Source organism: Chelonoidis abingdonii, chromosome 1 (genome assembly GCF_003597395.2).
Source record: "Chelonoidis abingdonii isolate Lonesome George chromosome 1, CheloAbing_2.0, whole genome shotgun sequence".
Taxonomy (NCBI): Eukaryota; Metazoa; Chordata; order Testudines; family Testudinidae; genus Chelonoidis; species Chelonoidis abingdonii.
Genome location: NC_133769.1, coordinates 154,812,681 through 154,833,383, shown reverse-complemented (window position 1 = coordinate 154,833,383; position 20,703 = coordinate 154,812,681). Strand labels below are relative to the sequence as shown.

At 45.8% G+C, this 20,703-nt stretch overlaps 1 protein-coding gene across 1 annotated transcript in view; it reads right to left on the bottom strand.

Moving 5' to 3' along the window:
• TBX15 (T-box transcription factor 15) overlaps nucleotides 1–9,799 on the bottom strand; it is a 135,402-nt gene extending 125,603 nt beyond the window's left edge. The window contains exon 1 of the mRNA XM_032768246.2: nucleotides 9,336–9,799. Coding sequence (XP_032624137.1) covers nucleotides 9,336–9,537 — 202 coding nt within the window. The 5' untranslated portion in view covers nucleotides 9,538–9,799. The remainder of the gene's footprint in view (nucleotides 1–9,335) is intronic.
• Between the last annotated feature and the right edge of the window lie 10,904 nt (nucleotides 9,800–20,703).

Genomic DNA, 20,703 nt, shown 5'->3' with positions numbered 1-20,703 from the left:
TAACACTTTGCATTTCTCTAGCCACTGTCACTATAGGGCCTTATAAACATTACCAGAAGAAGAAGAAGTATTTTCTACCCAAGGATTTCAAAGTGCTTTACCAATCAATTAGGTTAATATTATTATCTGTATTTTACATAGGGTGAAACTGCGGCTAAAAGGCCTTGTCTACACTGGCATTTTTTTCTGAAAAATATCCCAGTGCTGCTAACAACTTGCAGTGCATCACTATTAGTGATAGCAGTTGTGGAAGCCCTCGTGTAGATATGGTACGGGAGAATGCCAATATTTTTAACATTGTGTTGTGTGGACCAGCTCTAAGCAGGGTTAGATGATGAGACACTTTAAAAGACAAGGCTGCCTGGAGTCCTCTTTACACTACGACTCCCATTGTTGCTGCTGCCAGTAGAGATGTACCATTTTTACCAAAGGTGGAAGTGTTTGTTCGTTGATTCATTCATTTAAAAGGCTAATGTGGTTCAATCAAAAAGATTAAATGAAAGCTATGAACACCATGCACCCTGACTAGCAAATTCTCATCATTTCACCTCTGCGTCTACTATTTAATATTAAATGCTTCCCTTTCCCCTGCTACAAACTGTACAATATCATTTAAAAGTGTTTGCACAAGATGTTTGAGCACTAATATTTGGTCACAAACTAATAAAATTTCATCGCTAGATACTGAGAAATCCAGCCCTTCTGGGAAACTATGATAATCTAGGAAGCCTTTTTTATAGTATACCAATACTTAAAGGAAGTATTTTTTCCACACAACGCACAGTCAACCTGTGGAACTCCTTGCCAGAGGATGTTGTGAAGGCCAAGACTGTAACTTTTTCAAAAAGAACTAGATAAGTTAACGGAGGAAAAGTCCATCAATGGCTATTAGCCAGGATGGGCAGGGATGGTGTCCCTAGCCTCTGTTTGCCAGAAGCTGGGAATGAGCGACAGAGGATGGATCACTTGATGATTACCTGTTCTGTTCATTCCCTCTGGGGCACCTGACACTGGCCACTGTCAGAAGGCAGGATACTGGGCTAGATGGACCTTTGATCTGACCTGGTATGGCCGTTCCTATGTTCTTATGGTAGAAAACTCCCACCAATGTAACTAAAATGATTGATTTAGTTACACGAGCATAAACTCCTGCTATAGATGCACTTAAACTGGTTTACATTTCCCTTAAACTGATTTAGCTTAAAGCATAAACTGGTTGAAGTGCTTTTCGAACCAGTTTCAATACACATACATTAGTGGTTTGCCCTGGTGTAATTGCATTGATTTTAATGGGTTTAGTTACACTAGCACATTTTATAATATAGACCAGGGCTCAGAGAGAGAGAAATTTAAAAAACATGTTGGTCCTTGAGGGCCCAAGACTGCAAACCTTGTTTCATGCAAGAAATCCATTGACTTCAATAGGAATACTTGACTTGTGTGAGTAATTCTTACTCATGTGAAGAAGGGTTTGCAGGATCAGGCCCTACAGGAATAGAAATGTTATTTTCTGGAGGTACCAGACTTAGAATTGTAGAATCATAGAAACGTAGGGCTTGAAGGAACCTCAAGAGGTCATCTAATCCATCCCCTGCCCTGAGCCCGGGTCTCTCGATCTCTCTCTTGCTTTTCCATCTGAAAAAAGCATCAGTTTTCTGTAAAGACAGATATAGATAGACCAGGATACCTCTGCCTGAGGGAGACTAGTTAAGCTGATATTTGATATAAGAGCTCAGCCTGAAGTGGGAGGAGGGAGACATGATGGATGGCTAATAGGAAGTTACTTGACTTGTGCTTGTAATAGAAGCTCTTTCAATTTTCCCTGAGATCTCGTCACAGACGTTAATGTCCTTTGAATTCCCACCTTTTCCCACTTCCTGCAGATGGAATAATTTTGGATAGTTTTGGATATTCAAAATAAGTAACAAAGAAAACAAGACATTGTTTGACATGCTGTCTCCTTTCTAAGACTCTGCTGCCTTGGAAACAATTCCTAGATATTTTCATATTATTCAATTACCTGCAGTCTTAGTTTAGTGTGAACAATTCACCTCCTTGCAGGAAGAATTTAACAGGCATGACAGCTGAGCCCACCAACTCAATAAGATAGAGATTACTGTAGAGATAAACCTTTCTCACTCGCTCACTCTTTTTGGATGAACTTGAGCAACACAAACTAGTCTGAGCTCCCACACTGTACTCCTGGTTCCCATGTAGACAGCTCCATCTCCTTTTCTCTACAATGTCACCTTCTGACAGCAACAGCATCCACTCTGTGGGCAAAGCGCAGGAGGAGCACACATGCCTTGGAGGTTGTATTTTCATTATTTCCTCAAATTATCAAATACAGTACAGACTATCACAGTCTCAGCCACTTCTGCTCAAATACACATTTAGAACTTTCTATCTAACACTTAATTCTAATACAGCATTTGAGATCTGCAGATCACAAATGGGGGTAGATTTCATACACCCCATTTTACAGATGGGCAAGTTGAAGCACAGAATGGCGACTTGACCTGTATAATGTTCCACACCAAGTGAGTGGCAGAATTAAGAATGGAACTGAAGTTTCCCAACTCCTTTTCCTCTGCCTGGGTTGCCTCACCACGCTCTATCAGATAGGTCTTAACCAAAACTCAACTCTAAACAATCAGAGCTGGAACCATATTTTGCAGTTTAGGCCCATGGAGGCTACGTCCATCAATGGTTATTAGCCAAGATGGACAGGGATGCAACCCCATGCTTTGAGTGTCCCTAAGCATCTGACTGCCAGGTGGTGGGACTGGAGGACAAAGGATGGATCACTTGATAATTGCCCTGGTCTGTTCATTCCCTTTGATGTATCTGGCATTGTCCATTGTAGGAAGACATGATACTGGGCTAGATGGACCATTGGTCTGACCCAGTATGGCCGTTCTTATATGATTATTTCTAACCTATGTACAAGTATACATGTCTTGTGTATATCACATTATACATAGATTCATATACATGAATAGGAATGTATGTAATTACCTATATACATTAAAATGACAAATAAGTGGTGATTATATCTCTATGATCAATTGTGGAAGCGTGTGGTAAATTGTATTTATTGTTGTAGGAATTACCAGCCCTTTGACTCTTGTACCTGCTTTCTGCCCACTAATCCCTCTTGGCCAGGATTACTTCCCACTTCTAAACCTCTGAGCAGATTTAGACAGCCACTGTTTGTTGTAGTTATTTTAGACATCCCTGCTTTCTCCTTCCTTCAAAGTCTGGAATTTCCCCCACAAAATTACATGATGCTGAAGTACAAGATGGTCAGTATTCAGCCCAGGAACACGTTTAAGAAGAATAGCTCATGAACACTTAGATCCAGGCATAAGAGCTTTATACCATTGGAAAGGACTTGGGAATTCCCTCCTTGCCAAGGGTGTAACGCTGTTGTCCCTAATCTTGGTAGGATACAAGTCATCACATCATAAAATTAGGACAGTGTGGTGGAGCTTTTTTAGATCTTTCTAAAATGTATTATTTTCTCTCCCTCAAAAGCCCGGCAGCAACTAAGCTGCATGGCTTGACAGGAAGAAGGATATGAAATGCTGACCGAATTTGACAAAACGTAAAACTCTCAAACGTTTCTCAAACGTTTTCTTCTGTAAAATATGTGGGGGGACTGTGTAGTATCAAGGTGTTACAGTCATTTGTTTAGGGAAATGTGCATATTTCACTCGTGGCTTCTCTGCCTGCAGTATGGCTATTTTAAATTCGAAGAATAAAACGCTTACCGCATCACTGTGTTCTCGCTGCTCTCTCTAATACAGATCATGGGCCTGTGCGTATCTCTAGAAGTACAATGTAGGCAACTGAGCGAAAAACTGTGCTTCAAAGGAAAAGCCAGATTTCGAATGTACCCACAAAAACGTCAATTACAAAGTTCTGCTGAGCAGATGAGCTCACTAAACTCTCCCCCATCAGCCTGCTAATTTAACTCCCTCACTAATGAAAGATACAGCTGTAAATGACGATGAATAAATTATACATAAAGGATTGAAAGATACAGTGATTAAGACAGGCAGGACTTTAGCGCTGATCATGTTTAGCCTACGGATACCTGGAAACCCAGAGATAACAGGGATGTGTGTTAATTGATTATCTAAAACCGTTACTGGACTTGGCATTTCAGCGTCTGATTTAACCCAACAATTAGTTTTCCCCATCTCTGAAATGCGGATACTATTTCCCCACTTCCCAGAGAAGTGGAAAGCTCCGACTCATGAGTGCTTGCAGCGCGCGTTGAGATGCGCAGGCGACAGGCAGCAGCGCGGTGCCAAGTATCGTTAGCGATTGCACAATAAGCCAATGGGAGGGGAGTGACCTAGACGAGGTCATTCGGGGCAGGTCAAGGCCAGGCCCCTACAGCAGTTAATCTGCAGCACTAGGGACCAGATGAGTCACGGGGCTCCCCGCGGCCGAGAGCTCAGCTCTGGAGCCACTGCAAACCCTTGGCTAGAGAGGTGCGGGTGCTGGGGCCGCAGTGAGAGCAGGGCCGGGCAGCAAGAGAGGAGGAGGCTTGCAGGACTTGGGAGGCTCGCGGATCCGGCTGTTGAGCTTCCCTCTGGCCGCCTGCAGCTGCTCTGCTCCCGCAGGGTCTCACTCTCCACCCAGCCCAGCGCCCTGCCCCGGGAGCGCAGCCAGCACCTACGTGTTGACCCGTCCAGCCCGCTCCGCCTCCCCCAGGCCAAGCCCCGCCGGAGCTGTGCAGCGGCGCAGACAGAGGAGCCCTTTCAGCCAAGGCGCTGCATGTGCCGCAGCCCGGCTCAGAGGAGATTTCAGCGCCTGCCTCCTCCCAGGCGTGGGCAGACTGCGCCCTCCATTAGCGCTCAATCCCGGCCGGCCGGCGCAGCTCCCTGTGCCAGTCCTCTGCGCTCCGGCGTAGCCCCGGGCTGGCCATCACCCTCGCCCAGCCGCACGCAGCCGGCCCTGCACACGCACCCGGCGGCTTGGGCTATGCAAGCCCAGAGCAGTACTGCACCCCCAGCCGGCCTGCTGCCCGGGGGCCCAGGCCAGTTCTGAGACCCAGCGGCCGGCCTGCTGCTCCGGACTCCCCAGAGCCGGTCTGCTTGGCCCAACCAGCCGCCGGAGCTATGCAGAGTGGTGGGGATAAACCGCAGTGGCGATCCTGAGCCATCCCCCAGTTATGTGCCTAAGGCCTGGGCTCCGGGCCCTGCGCAGAAGAGCGGAATTGGGGTTCGCTCCGTGCCTGGGGTGGGGGGGTGACTGCTATGGCCACTGACTGGAGCAGGGGCGCATTTTAAAAGATTTATTGACAGTTGTGGGGCGTTTTTCCTTTCTAGGACTCTGCGCTGATCACGTAATTACAGAACAAACCAGCCCCTGGCTCCTCACCCAGTGCGCACACATTCATGTACGGCTCCGTTCTCTACTCCTTGCTCAGGAAACCCGGCATTGGCCGCCGGATCTCTCTCTGTGTGTCACACACACTCACTTAGAAAGTCTCCAAACAGCCCCTGCCATGCCGTGTGCATATTTCAGAACAACCCAGCTCACCCGCGGGGGCGGGGGGGTGTAATCCAGAATGCCTTTCCATAACTTTGTGATTCGAATCCAGCTTCAGACTTGTGTAAACTGAGTCTCATAAAACAGCACATTAACTCTGACAACAAGATTCATTGCTGAGGCATTAATAACTTGCATCAACTGGAGAGATCTTTATAAACCCAGAAGATTTATCCAAATCATTCTCCACCTCCACAGAGCACATCCGGGCAGCAAACATTGCCCTTCACTTCAGGAGAAGGTGAGGCTCTGTGCAGCTTGGGATCTCAGGTCTCATTACTGTTGAATACATACACGCTAACGCGAGGCCTTGGCCATGGCCGGGAAATCTCAATACTCCGTGGTTTGTTTAACCGAAAGGGAGATGTGTGAATGTGAAAAGGTTTGGCTCGCTGGTGCAGCTGGGTTTTCGCGGAATGGTTTTTGTAAGATTCACCGAGAGAGTCGCAAAAAAGGCGCTTCCAAACAAGAATGAAAATGAAACGCAGCGTCAGGCAGCAACACGCACATTAGCTTCGTTTCTTTAGGGAAGGGGGTAGGGGTCCCAGAACACGAAAATTCACAAGCAAACCTGACAACATACAGTCATCCACCTCGCTCGGGCACATCCCGGGGGAGAGGCGTTAACACCTCAGCTAGCCCTGATTAAACCCAAACCCGGTCGCCTTGATAACCAAGATTAAAATATGGAATTGAAGGATCAAAAGAGTCCCAGCTGCGCCCGGGTTCCATTAAATATTAGTCTATACAGAGAGAGACCGCACTATATTAGCGTGAAGCACTATTAATTATTGATTATTAAGTATTGATTACGCATTTATTATTTATAATATTTTATGCTCGACCTAATTATCGTGATTTTAAAACCTCCTGAGATCCCATTTTGTTTCTTTAATTTCAATTTAATAAAAATAAAATTAAACTCTGGTAGATAACGGAAAACTTTTAACACAAATTGGCTTGAAAATATGGAATTTGTGGGAAGTAAAAATAAATCCATTGTCAACTACAACATTGTTGATTATTTGCTGTACTATTTGGTGCAAGACTTTGAGTTTGGACTATTATCTTTTTAATTTCACTTCTAATGCACCTTTTGAGATTTATTAAGATTTAGCTTCAAAGTTTGCATTTAATTGGTAATTTTTTTTGTCAATAAGCGTGGTAATATGCTGTACACGTCTATGTAGAGCGATAGGTTTCTATCTATAACAGCTAATCTATTTTCACCCAGCAGCAAAGGAAAACTACAGTAGATTTGGACTGAATGGATTTAATGAAGTGATTGTGCAAATTGCACTCTCAGATTTTTTTAATATTTATACTAGCACCCTAAAAATGATTTTAACATCTGGTCTTGATTTGCTGGGCTTTATGAAAACACTTTGCTTTCCAATATTTCAGACGTTAGCAGCCGTGTTCACCCGCTTTCCAGTCCAGCTCTTTGGGGTGTCTCTATTCTAAATTCATGCAGAAATGGACAAGTTAAACAGTCTTATGTTTTGTGTGTAGCCTCCAATAAAGGGTATTAATTGGAAATTAAAATAACGAAAAACGAGATAACACGCAGCTCTGACAAGATTATTAGAGAAGGGATTTGATTGACTGATTGACTGATTGATTTTCCTGAGGAATAATTTGCAAACTTGATTTACCTTTTATTTATGTATTTATGTATTTATTATTATTTATTATTATTATTATTCGTGTCTCCACTTTTTCTCATTGCTAGGGAGCATTTTCTTCACAGGGAATTCCCTAACCATAAAATTTTAGGCGAGTCTCTTTGAGTTTCGTAGGAAGAAGAAATTGATGTTATTGCAATTCAGATTACTTTTATTAATAATAAAAACAACAGTTCCTTGAGAGCTGGAGGGAGGGGGGAAAGGGTCTCTAGAATTTTCAGTATTTTCCCACCTTCCTTTTTTTAAAATCCTTTTCTACAATTGTTGAGTTTTGACCAGTACCTTTCTGTCCGATTTTTATGCTGGATTTGAGAAAAGCGATCTTTATGTATCATTTAAAAGTGTACAAAAAATAAGTATTTGCGGCCTAAAGTATCGCGGGTTCAAATGAGTACGGGAGGCAGTGATTTTTTCAGCGATGAACAGAAAACTCTACCTTTTTTCCCCAGACACAAAAAGTGATTTGGAAATTATATAGAATTCCCTTTCGCCCGTGATCGTAATAATCGTAACAATAATTGCTGCAATCGCATTTTAAGAGATTGTGTAGCCGCAAAAAGCCGAAGGCAACTAACCTAGCAAGACGGTTGTTCATCTGGTGAAAAGGAATATTTTCAGCCAGTCTCTACTTTCTTTGCCCCCGTAGCTCCAGCCGTGGCATTGATCTGTACTTCTGTATTCCCCGAGTACATTACAGACAGGGACTTCTATGGAACACATTTGCTTTTTAAAATGGAAATCAGTCATGAGTACAGTCACCAAGGCACAACACTTTACTTTTTTTTTACTCGGGCAAATCTCTTAATTAAGTCAAGATTTTGATTTTTTTTTTTTTAAACAAGTGAAAACTGAGTAAGAGAATCCAGCCTGTTCTTTTAGACAATCCCCAGCAGGAATCCGAGCTGGGGCCAATCGGCCTCTCTTGTACCTTTTATGTTGCGAACCCCGGGGGTTGTTTTCCGTATATTACGCAGTATCTGTCATTGAATGCACGTAGACAGTATTGACTCTATTAGTGTAATTAAGATAGTATTAAAATTACGCCGTATTTTAATGGATTTAATTTCGTTCCCTTTCCCTTTCTACCAGAAAGGCTGGAATCGAGGAGGGCCAGGCCCAGGGCGCAAGCAGGGAGATCATTACAACAGGCCGCCTGGCCAGGAGGGGAGCAGAGCTCCCCACTGAAAGTAACTGTGAGCCCGGCGCAAAGGGGGACTGGCCCCTATGGCCCGGGGCTGTCGGCCTGAGCCATGGGCTAGCTACTGCGGGCCTGTCCCTACAGCGCTAGCGAGGCATGAGCGCCAGATCCTTCCGGGGCCCGATCCTGCCGCCTCCACACTCACTCAATGGCACTTTGCCCGTTGGCCTCCCCGGGGCCAGGATCAGGCCCCAGACCTCTGGTGAGGTTCAGGGCGGCGCACGCTGCTTTGCTGCACAGGGCATTTGCCCCACGCCTGCTGCTCCCTGCGCCTCTGTGCTGCTTTCCCTGGCCAGCCCCAGCACTGGCGTTGCTCGCAATCCCCGCTCAGTCAGGCCGGCCGGAGCTTTCGCCTCCTGCCAACAGCTGGGCGCCTGGGGCTGGGCGCTTTTGTTTTCATCGCGCTCGCGGGAGCAAAGTGGCTGCAAAAGCCGGGGGAGGAGGGTTTACAGGCGAGGCGGATCGCGGAGAGTGCTTGGGAGTGCGGAACCGGGGGGAACCTACTCGCCCCGCAGGATTAACCCCCCACACGCTAGTACACTGTGACCCGCCCGCTCAGCAGTGGCACCAGTTGCTTAGCGGCGCAGGAAATCGCCCAGGGCCCTGCAAAGCAAGGAAAGGCGTGTGTCCGGAGCAGTGCCCTGCGCGCTAGCGAGAGCAGTGGAAGCAGCGGAGCCGGACCCCGCTTTGGGGCTGTCAGGGCCAGAGAAAGTGAGTGTCGGCTGGGTGGGAGACATTCCCCCCCTTGCTCCCCGCTCCGCGAACCAGCCTGCAGGAGACCGGGCGGTGCAAGGCTCTGCCGCCCGGCGACTGGGCCCGCGGCTGCGAGTGGCTCTGTGGCTAACGGGAGGGAAGCGGGATGGGGATAGGAAAGGCGGGTCACTAACCGGGGTTGAGGTCCAGGCACTGGGTCGGGTCTTCGTTCTCCCCTAGCTGGCCATTGGGGCTGAGGCTCTCCATGGACAAATCCAACCCCTTGTCCTCCCAGTCTCGCAGTTTCCGCTTTTTATTTGTCCCAATCAAGGCTTCTACCGAGAAAGCATGAGCCCGGGAGCTGAGGGCTACTGCAGATCTTCTCCGCTCACTCATCTTAGCCCCCAGCCCGGAGCCGCGCCGGAGAAGCAACCAGGGGCCCGCAAGGCAGAGCTTGGGGAGCAGAGGCAAAGCCCGTCGCCTCTCTCCCCACCAGCCCCTCCCCAGCTGCGCCTCCAGAAGAGCCCTGATTCCTCTGTAGGCTCTACATGAGGCAGGGTCGGGCGAGAGTGGGCAGCCCAGGTCCTCAGCACTTGCTCAGAGGGACTGCAGGCTGGATTTCATCTTTTTTTCCCCCTCTCCTTTCCCTTCTGCCTCCCTCTGATTGATACAAACTTCTGGGAATTTTTTTTTCCAAAGAGTTAGGCAGGCTGCTTGCGCCTGTCAAAAAAAAAAAAAGTCCCTGACCAATAGGAGGAAGGGAAGGAGAGAAACCCAAAAGCTGCAACCCAATGAGGAAGGGAGGGAGACTCAGGCTTGAGAGCTAGGAATTTGGCCTGGTGGGTCCTGGAACCCTGGAGGAGAATTAACTCTATAAAGAATGGAGACGTGCAGGAAAAAATCTAGCTGTAAATGCAGCGAGGTAACAACTCCAGCGCTTAGCGAATCCCCTCCGCACCTAGAGTTTTTAGTGACTTCTAGCCACTAAAGCACCGAACATAGTATTTGAAAGGGCCTTAAAACCTGGGACTTAACGATGAGGGGCTATTTATTTACAGGACGCCCTCAAACGCTGTGCTGTTGTCCTTGTTGCTGCTGCGGGTGGTTTCCCTTTCAGAAATAACGGCTTTGTGTATTAGACCCGTTTCCCCTGAGAATGATGTCTCTTTTTACGTGATTTTGATGACAATCGGGCTGTGAAAGCGGTGTTAAACTGACTGCCCCATTTTGCCCTAGTTGTAAATATTTGCTGCCATTGAGACTACCTCGTATTTTGACATTTGGATTTTCCATGTTCTTTTGCTAGTGTAGAATTGTATCCCGCCAGAGAAGACCAGGCAAAGGCCACATAAATAAATAACAGTACACATCTGTAAAACCATCTGGGGAGGGAGTTCCTAGTAAACGTAAAAATAACTCGATTTACCAGGAAAAAAACTCCTATGTTTCCGCTAATGTATCTCAGCAAGAAACTGTCTTGAATGATTAGATAGACCGATAAACATAACGCTAAGCGTTGTATGAAGTAAATAATAAATGAAACATGGAAAATATATCAACAGAATAGAAATTAGAAAAATAGAAGGCCGAACAACATAATAACTGGATCTTCGTCATCGAATAAATTAGGAAGAAAATGTAATGGACACTTCAAATTCAGTAACAGATTTAGTTGTTTATTTTTTTTTTATTATTTTGATGGTCACAAGGAAAAAAAGAGAGAAATGGCTGACCTGGAGCTTTTTTCAAACTAGGTAGACTGGCTGGACATGGTTAGGCTAATTTTAAATTAACTTTTGCGGTGGATGCGCCATCCCAAAGACTTGTGGGGAGAAATGAAAACTTTGGGCATAAGCGCTGGAACTAGGGGTGCTGTAGCACATCCTGGCTGAAAGTGGTTACCGTCCTATACAGGCTTTGCAGTTTGGTTCAATGGCTCTCAGCACCCCCATTATACAAATTGTTCCAGCGCCCCTGACTTTGAGGCAGCCATGGATCAGTTTCTGGGGCTGAACACACACACCTCCATGTCCATGTGTGTGGTATCAGAGCCGCTTTCACATCTCTTTTTCTGTCCCAATACTCTGCAGCCCTCTGGTAAAGTTAAAACAATAACCTTTGCGAGGAAGAGGTTTTAAAGATAAAAGACCTGAAAGGTGTGATTTCAACAGCTGAGTGACATGGGGAAAGTCGATACAATTTTCCTGGGCGGGAACTGGGAATTATTTGTTTCAAAATAGATCGCTTTCGACAGCTGAACACCAGGCACATACACAGCGACAAACTAAGGTGCACTGAAGTATTCTCGCCTTTCCCTGCGCCGCATGGCCACTGGGGCCTCAGGGCGTTCCTAGATAGCCCTGGTTGCAAAGAGGCCATTCGGAAGGGAGGTTTTTGAGGAAGCTAGATTTAATAATAATAATAATAATAATAATAATAATAAACATTCTTAGGGAACTGGAGAGGTCAGATTTATTTAAATAAGATTGTTTTCCAGGGGTTTTCTCTCTAAAGCTAAGGGAGAAGAAATTTCCTGAAAAATGATTCCCTCTTTTCTGCACGCCTGGTGGCATTCTTCTGCAAGACAGAGACAGCCAGGACGATTTTACAGAAGAATCGCATGTTAAGAGGTAGATTTGAAGAAGAAGAAGAAGAAGAAGAAGAAGAAGAAAGATCAAGAAAACACAAAATCATTTATGAAGTTTAGCAACGCGGAACTGTATTTGAAAAGCAGTATATTTAAATCACACGTTGAGCTTATATTTTCTTCAGATGCGTTCCCCAGGCTTTAAAAAAAAGTGTTGGTTTAGTAGACAATAGTTTATTTTAATTATCAACCAATTTATATTATACTTGTTAAGATATATAGATTTTCCTCTCTCTCTCTCTCTCTCACACACACACACATCTATCCATCTGTGTGTGCTATATAATCGCTTGTTTCAAAGTTTCTGATACAGGAACACGTTTTTAAATAAAATTTACAAAACCCCTAGCATATATAGATTACATCCCATAATCATACAACCGATAATTATAGACTCAAAGAGTCACAAAGTTTGCCAATAATTGAGAAGGAGCAATATTTTCAAATACTAATTTCCGTTTGGTGAAGTTATTGGGGAAGTTGGATGGAATCAGTATATATTAATATAGGGTTGTGTTTTACATTTATTATCTTGCAGATACAGACAGAGGTCAAAATTCCCTGGTATCATTGTGACCTGTAGAATTTACGCGCATAATGTAAATTCTTAGTTCTAATGAATGTCGAAAATTTGACCAAAGTTGTGACCAACAACACACAACCTGTTAGCGGCTTATCATTGACTTTAAACCAAGAGCAGAAACGCAAAGCAAAGAATGCCTCTGTTTCTCTGAAATGTGGCCACCGTTACTGCACACGACAGAAAGTAGTTTAATAGTCTCGTTGTTGTTGTTGTGGGGAAAACAAAGGCTGCCCTCTTGCAAAGATTTCTTCCTGTGTGTTAAGTGTTGTCTGTGCGAGTCCTCGCTAATCAGAAGCAAACATAAAATGAGATCTCCGTTCATTCTTAAAAGTCTAGGGCCAAATCCTGGTGCCTTATTCACACCACGACGAAGTCAATAAGTCAAACTCAATGGAGTTGCCCCAGGGATTCATTTGGCCCATTGGAGTTCTGCTCGGGTGAACTAAAAGACCAGTATTTGGGACCAGCATCTTGGTTACAGCTGTGTAAATCTGGAGTCACTCCACTGAAGTCAGTTTGGAGTGACTCCGGATTTACCGCAGGAACTGGTGTCAGAATTTGACCTTTCCTCATTAAAAAATAATGTATCTATCTCATAGGAAATTCCTGAGCTTTAATCAAGGGGCGAATAGTCTTGATTTGCCGGAGTAGCCCCATTGTCAAGGAAGCTGCTCCGCTGAATAAAGACCCAGGGTTGCAGGGTCGGGTCCAAGCTTGTATAAAGAAATCAGAGTCTAGCTTTCCAGTCGTCGCAGTACAAGCTGGAGATATTCCTTTCTCTCTGGCAATATTAATGCAAGAAAGAAATGGGGGTGCCTGCTGCGGGGTGGGAGAGCCGTGCAGATGTTCTGCTCTCCGAGGCGGAAAGGAGCTGGTTTCAGACATTCTGCTACACAAAACGAGAAACGTTAACTAGAATCCTGCAGCAGCCAGAGCTAGCCTGGGGATTCTTCGAGCTAGTAATTGAAAACAATGTTAAAGCTAGTCGGCGGGTGTGGGCTGAAGGCTGCCTTATAATGTGAGCGAATGATTTACGTGACTTTAATACAATTTAGATTGTCTTTAAAGCGGATTGGAGTATGTTTAAACCAGCGCTTGTTTAAGAAGCGAGATTAATTTAGGCAGAATTGCAGTTTGCCAGTGGAATTTCAAGAAGGGTGAATTTCCTGTGCTGTGCCAGGTCAGTTATGGTGACTGTAAAAAATATGCCTACACTCTCTTTTTATAGCCTGCACAAACGGTATTGTTATTTAATATTAGCTAATTAATAGCTATGCACCCATTTGATACCGGACTCCTTCAACCGCTTCTCCTGGGTCTAGCTCAGGCTTTGAGTGGTGAAACACCGTGAAATGTTTACAGGTCCGAGCGTTTTTAAGTGGGATTTTGTTTGTTTTTTACAGAATAAAAACCTCTATTAGTATTTTAAACAAACACCATGCCAGCCTCTTAAACCTTCCAGATGTTTGCAATAAAATGTCAGGTTTTGCCTTTGGGACTCGAAATAAAATTTAACTACTTTCACCCTGTAATTATTCTCTTAGCTCTCCCTCCATAAATTTATCTGTTTTCTATCAGGAGAGAGAGAAAAATCTGATTATCCACTTGGACTATAAAATAAGTCACCAGCTCCCCTGCATTTCACCAGGACTTCAGCCTGGTTGGCTTTGAATTGTACAGCCCCAAAGCCCGCCCGTTGTTCGGGCTTGGTTTCTGCCTTCCTTTTGTTTTCAGGGCGAAAGCTAAAAATCCCCAAAGCAAGGATTTGGCAGGAAATTTCCTTCTCTAAAGCCAGCCAAGTGCCCGCATGCCCCCGGCCCCAAGCCACCAGAAGGCGACACCCCTCTGGAATTAAAACTGCCCCTGACCTTCCACCATCTCCAGGCGCCGCTTCTTCCCAGGCACTAACCAGACCTGACTGCTGTGAAATGCAGCAGCAGTGTAGCCGTGTCGGTCCCAGGATACGAGAGAAACAAGGTGAGTGAGGTAATAGCTTTTATTGGACCCACTTCTGTTGGGGAGACAGACGAGCTTTGGAGCTTACTCGGAGCTCCTCCAAAGCTACAAGGCTCCTCTCTCTCCGGCAGAAGCTGGTCCAGTAAAATATACCGCCTCACCCACCGTGCCTCTCTGACTATTGTGAAGCATTCCCGAGGTGCTTTTTGGAAATAGTTCCGATGGATAATTCATACCCAATAAATGTCCTTTACTGATTAAGCCCAGAGCCCAAACTAGGCGTGCAAGGAAGCCTCTTTGCACACTATCTCCCAGCTCAACAAATAAAGGGCTGGCAGACATGTATGTTGCATTTTCGACGCTAAATCTCCAAGTAACCCGGGGCAACAGGCGGGTCTATTTTTAATCTAAAACTCACTATACTCCGCCATCCTGCACAGAGACTGTCTGCAGAGTTTTAAGCCTTTTGACATGGCGACCCCCCCGAATCGCACATCCGCATCCGCACACTGATTTACACATTTTAGCACCTGGTATTAGCACCCCAGTGGTAAACACACAGCTTCCACACAAACACACCTCGGTACACAGACTCCCCCCTCACACACACGCGGGCTATAGGGATGTATAAGGACGCGGCTTTCTGGCGGAGTAACTTTCTTTTAAGTTCGCTACCTGCTCTTGCTGAGGTCTCTGTTGACAGGTAAGCTCATGTGGTCACTGGTCCCAGATCCCTGGGGACAAAAGCGAGCTAACCGAAGGGCACCTGAAAGACAGAGGCACGGGAATGCTGCACAGCTCGCCGGTTCGAAAGCAGCGATTGCAAAAGAAATAGGGTTGCTTAAGACTGGCCAGTGTTCTCGGCTCCTCTGAACCAGAGGAAAGGCCAAGGAGAAAGATAAGGGTCTAGTCAGCTCTGGCAAAGCGCCTTGTTCCCAGCTCACTTTATTACCTTTCTGGCCATTGCATTTGTCCTGCAGAATAGAGCCGGCACGGAGAGGAAGCTGCCGTCGCACCGGAGCCCAGGCTGGAAAGGAAGAGAATACTAGGCGTATGCTTTGTTCCTACAGTTGTTTTTATGTTTTCATGTGGGCTTCTACCTCAGCCGCTTTGCTCCTGGCTTGCAGGTGTATTTGTTTTTCCACGGAGAGGAAGGGTTAGAGAATGGGATCGTATATTTTAAAAGCCTCAACTGTCTCTTTCTACACACACATCAGAAGAAAAGAGGCACGATCCAGAAAGCGAATGAAGAAAATGGGAAAGGTGGGATCCTGAAATGACTGGATAAATTGAGAGCAGAGGCGAGATGGCAAGTAGGTTTACCTCTGGTAGACGCTTAAACCAGAGCTATGGCTTAAGTCAGGTCTATTGTGCCAGTAATCGCAGAGAAGTACATGAACGTGTATGTGTGCGCATGGTGTGCGTGTGAATATTTATTTCTGCGATCGCTTTTTGTACATCTGTAATAATCAAGCCACAAAACGACAACCGTCTCCCAGAGATTGGAAGGTTGGAGGACAGGCGCAGTTTTATCTCTCCTGTGTATAAGCGTGTGTATGCACAGAATATTGTTATTCCGTAGCAGATAAAATAAAATAGCATCATTATTGCAGTGACCGTGTCACTCTTAAATGCTGATGATATTAACATGGTTATATGGCAATTGGGAATAAAAAGACTTTCACTAAATCATTCCAAGTTTAATTGATAAAATATAACAACCGTGGAACAATATCGCAGTGTTGGAAGCAAGAAGTTAAACAGTTTTGAATAGAAGCAGCCTGTATGTACTATGAAATACAATAGTGTAAGAGTGTTACATTGTTTGAGCCAATGGGTAAAAACTGTAGACCTAGGAGACTCAGAGAAGCCAAGGAAAATTGATAGTTTCTTTGCAAACTGGTAACAGATGAACCTTCTTTGCTATCATTTTACTCCGTGTCAGACTCATGGAAGGTTAAAAAAAAATGCCTGATGCTTTCTGGCTGGCAAACTAGATTAAAATGCCTAAACATACAGTTTGCTTGTGTGATCCTATTTTAAAGTGATTTGCCAAATTCTGAGATCCTTTGCTCAGTCCCTAGGCAAACTCCAGCTCACCTCACTGGAAATCAGGTCTTTAGAGTTTGACTTGTAATTCATAAAAAGGCGACTCTTCACAAAGTTGTTGGCAAAGTCATGCATTTGTTAGCTTCCCACCCGCTGCTTTTTAATTACTTGCGGGGGTGAAAGTGTCGGCGTGAGAAAGTCTGGGCAATAATAACTGGATTTGGAACAAACAGGGTTCGGTTTTTTGTATAAAACGTGTGTGAATCTTCCCCAAAAACCTCTCTGCACCCTGTTAACTCAGAGCGATTTGCAGACTGTGAGTCCATGGGGCCCATCCCTGAGACAAGCGTGACACAGGGAAGCAACGGTGAGTTTGCTTTTGAGAGGCGAATCTCCCCGAGGGAAAGGTTAAAGCTGGCCCGGGAAACCGCCAGAAAGTGTCTCAGCAAATCTGCTTCTTTTCCTGATGCTAGTCAGGACACACAGCCCAGCCTGGAGCCCTAGAGGCCTTCTCCTGCCTATTCCCATTCCTGCCAACGCTCCTTGCTCGCCGTAGGGACACAAGTGCGCTGCCATTGTCCCCAGGACTAAAGATTCGGGGTCTGGGGAGGCTTTGAAGGAGGAAGACCGGGTTTGACAGGCTCTGTCTCAAACCTGCGTGAGAATCCCCAGGGCAAGGAGAGCGTGCGTAGTGCGCAAAGCCGGGGACAGTCAAATGGGGCTCTGCAAGCCCCGGAGCGCTTTCTTGGGTTTATACGACCCCTAGCTGGGAACGGAGCCCGGCCCTAAAGATTCCACTTCTATTGGCTAGAAGTGGGAACAAGCGCTCGACCGGCTGTTTTTTGCTCAAGGGAATCAGGGCCATCTGGCTGATGAGGGATCCCTTCCCACCCCGGATCAGAGAGGGGAAGGGACTTCTCCGGGCGCCCCGTAGTCTCCTGCCACCCCTACCCGGACTAGAACTGAGCAGAGAAAGAAACAGTCTCCTTTGAGCTGGATTTCAGAAGCAGGAGGGGAAAAGTCCCCGGCCCAGACGGCTGGTAACTAGCTTTAGGAAGATGAGAGCTAATAAGGCAAAGTGGAAAACAGTGCAACCTATGAGTCTCCAAAGGGACCTGACCCGCTTGAATCCCTCATTTGCCCCCTCTGTGCATGGCCCGCATTGCAAATTCAACTCTCCCACTTCCGCGCACTCCAAGCCGGCAGCTGCACGCCTTAAACGTGAATCGTTTCCCACAAAGTGCTGGGCTTGGGCTCTCACGCACACGGGCTCTCACATGACCTGCTGCACCCGGACAGCCATCCCTTGTTACCGAAACAGGATTCAGGCTGGACTAGAGAACTATTGCCCCGCTTTTCCAGGATCTAATGTCTGACTCTGCAGGGCATTTCAATGTGCGTTCTGCCAAAACAGTAAATACAAGGGCGTTTTGTCTGAGGGATCGAGGGGTGGGCCCAGCTCTTGTGAACCAAACATTGGGTCTGAAAAGGCCTATGCATTACCCAGCCCCACACTTGATATATATTAGGTTGTAAACATCTCACTTTAGGTCTGACCCTAAAGCATAGCAGACTTCACTGGGACTATTCAAATAGGGAAGGGTTGCAGGATATAGCCATTACAATAATTTTTGTATAGCTACTGTATGCTTGCAAAAGTCGTCGAATGGGTATTATGCTTTTATGTATTCAGAAATTATGTAAAACTCTTCCATTTAACCAAGATAAGTTCTTGAACAAATATAAGTGAAGTCTGTGAGATAAATCAGACTCCAGCCCTTACAAAATTACCACGATTAATTATGATCGACCAGCCATGCATAGAAAAATGATTATAATTATAATTATTAAAGCATTACTACATTTTTATTAAAGTATAGCTGTTATCCTCTTTGTACAGAGCTGGTGGATTTATTAGTTGTCAGGAATATTCACTGCACATTTAATCCCATTTCCTGTTTCTAAGGCACCTCTCCCACTTCTAGGAATAGATTTGTTTATTTATAAAAATCGGCTATTGATTTTTCTCCCTAGTTGGACGACTCAAACCTTTTAAAGAAGAAACATTGATTGATGGGTCACCATCTGATACAAAAACGAGGAGTACTTGTGGCACCTTAAAGACTAACAAATTGATTTGGGCATAAGCTTTCCTAATCTAAAACTCACTTCATCAGATTCCTGGTGCTAGCGGGGAGGTAGGGCTAAGCATTCTTACAACTACGATACCCACCTGCTGAAGTGAAGAAACAGATTGACGGAGCCAGAAGAGTACCCAGAAGTCACCTACTCCAGGACAGGCCCAACAAAGAAAGTGACAGAACGCCACGAGCTGTTACCTTCACCCGCAACTAAAACCTCTCCAGCACATCATCAAGGATCTAGACCTATCTTGAAGGAGAATCCCTCTCTCTTACAGATCTTGGGAGATAGGCCAGTCATCACTTACAGACAGCCCCCAAACCTGAAGCAAATACTCACCAGCAACCACACAACAAAAACACTAACCCAGGAACCTATCCTTGCAACAAAGCCTGTTGCCAACTCTGTCCCCATATCTATTCAAGGGACACCATCATAGGACCTAATCACATCAGCCACACCATCAGGGGCTCTTTCACCTGCACATCTACCAATGTGATATATTCATCATGTGCCAGCAATGCCCCTCTGCCTTGTACATTAGCCAAACCAGCCAGTCTCTACACAAAAGAATAAATGGACACAAATCAGACGTCAAGAATTATAGCATACAAAAACCAGTGGGAGAACACTTCAGCCTCCCTGGTCACTCAGTTACAGACCTAAAAGTCTCAATTCTTCAACAACAAAAACTTCAAAAACAGACTCCAATAAGAAACTGCAGAACTGGAATTAATTTGCAAACTGAACACCATTAAATTAGGCCTGAATAAAGACTAGGAGCGGATGAGTCATTACACAAACTAAAAACTATTTCCCCATGCTAATTTCCCCCCTACTGTTACTCACATCTTCCTATCAACTTTGAAATGGGCCATCCTGATTATCACTACAAAAGTTTTTTTTTTGTCTCCTGCTAATAGCCCACCTTAATTGATTAGTCTCATTAGAGTTTGTATAGCAACCCCCATTTTTTCATGTTCTCTGTATATTCCACTGCACACATCTAATGAAGTGGGTGTTAGCCCAGAAAAGCTTATGACCAAATCAATTTGTTAGTCTCTAAGGTGCCACAAGTACTCCTTCTTTTTGCTGATACAGACTAACACTGATACCACCCTGAAACAGTCTGATACAGAATTTCAGGCAAGTCACTTATACTAACATTTCTAAAGCTTTCTGCATTTCCGAACATTTTCACGAATGTGAAAATTCACAGCCTCACTCATCAGCGTTCTGGTTACTTTTCTTCCTGACTCGCTTCTTGTGTTGTTTCACCTGTTCTGCTCCAGAAGGAGACTTTGATCTCAAAGGTTTATCCTTAGGACTGAAGGAAGACAACTTTCCCATCAGGTCCTCAGCCTTAGTAGTGAAGATGCAGACCCAGGACCCCGGAAGCTGTGCGGACCATGTAAAAGGGAATTGATATGGCACCCAGCAGCTTGGTATCTGAGGGCCGCCCTGATCTGTGTGGATTTAGCCTTGCCCCCACCCTGTGAGACAGAGAAGTGAGTGAGATCAGAGCTTAGCCCGGGGTCAGGCAGAAAGCTCGTGTTAGAGCTCAGAGCTGAGTCGATCTCCGCAGTGGCAGCCTGGTACCCGAACTGCAGACCCGGGAGAAGAAGACTGCAGCGCAGAAAGCCTGGCACTGGCCCGGAAACAAGTGACGTGGCTTGGCCGCTGGGAGGGGAGACAATGATTAATTGCCCATCATTGTGAAGGGTTAGCAACCCAGGCTTGTAAACTGATTCAGTGTCTGAGCGCCTACAGCTTACACAGCTACAGAGGCAGGGACTTGGCCAGAACTGGGAGAAGCCACAGGGTTATCAGGCATTGTACTAAACCCTAGCTACAGTGGCGCAGACTCTGCTGCATCACAGGCCCAGCCTGCGAGTCCGCGACCCCCCTGCCAGCTATTGACAGCTGATATCCCAAAAGAGGAGCGAGCAAGCTCCCGGCCTGCTTGGTCCCGGGGACCGGGCCCATCAAGGCGGTGCGTGGCTGACAGCTGTGCCCCCACCTGGACGTGTTTCCACAGGTGATGGGACAGGAGCAGAGTTCTGTTCTCCTCCCAGGCGCCTGTGTGCAGCTCATTTGCAGGGACCTGCCTGGACAATGGGAAGGCTGGCAAGGGACCCGGGCCCTGGATTGGCCCGGCAGGCCAAAGGGTTCAGGCTCGCTTGCT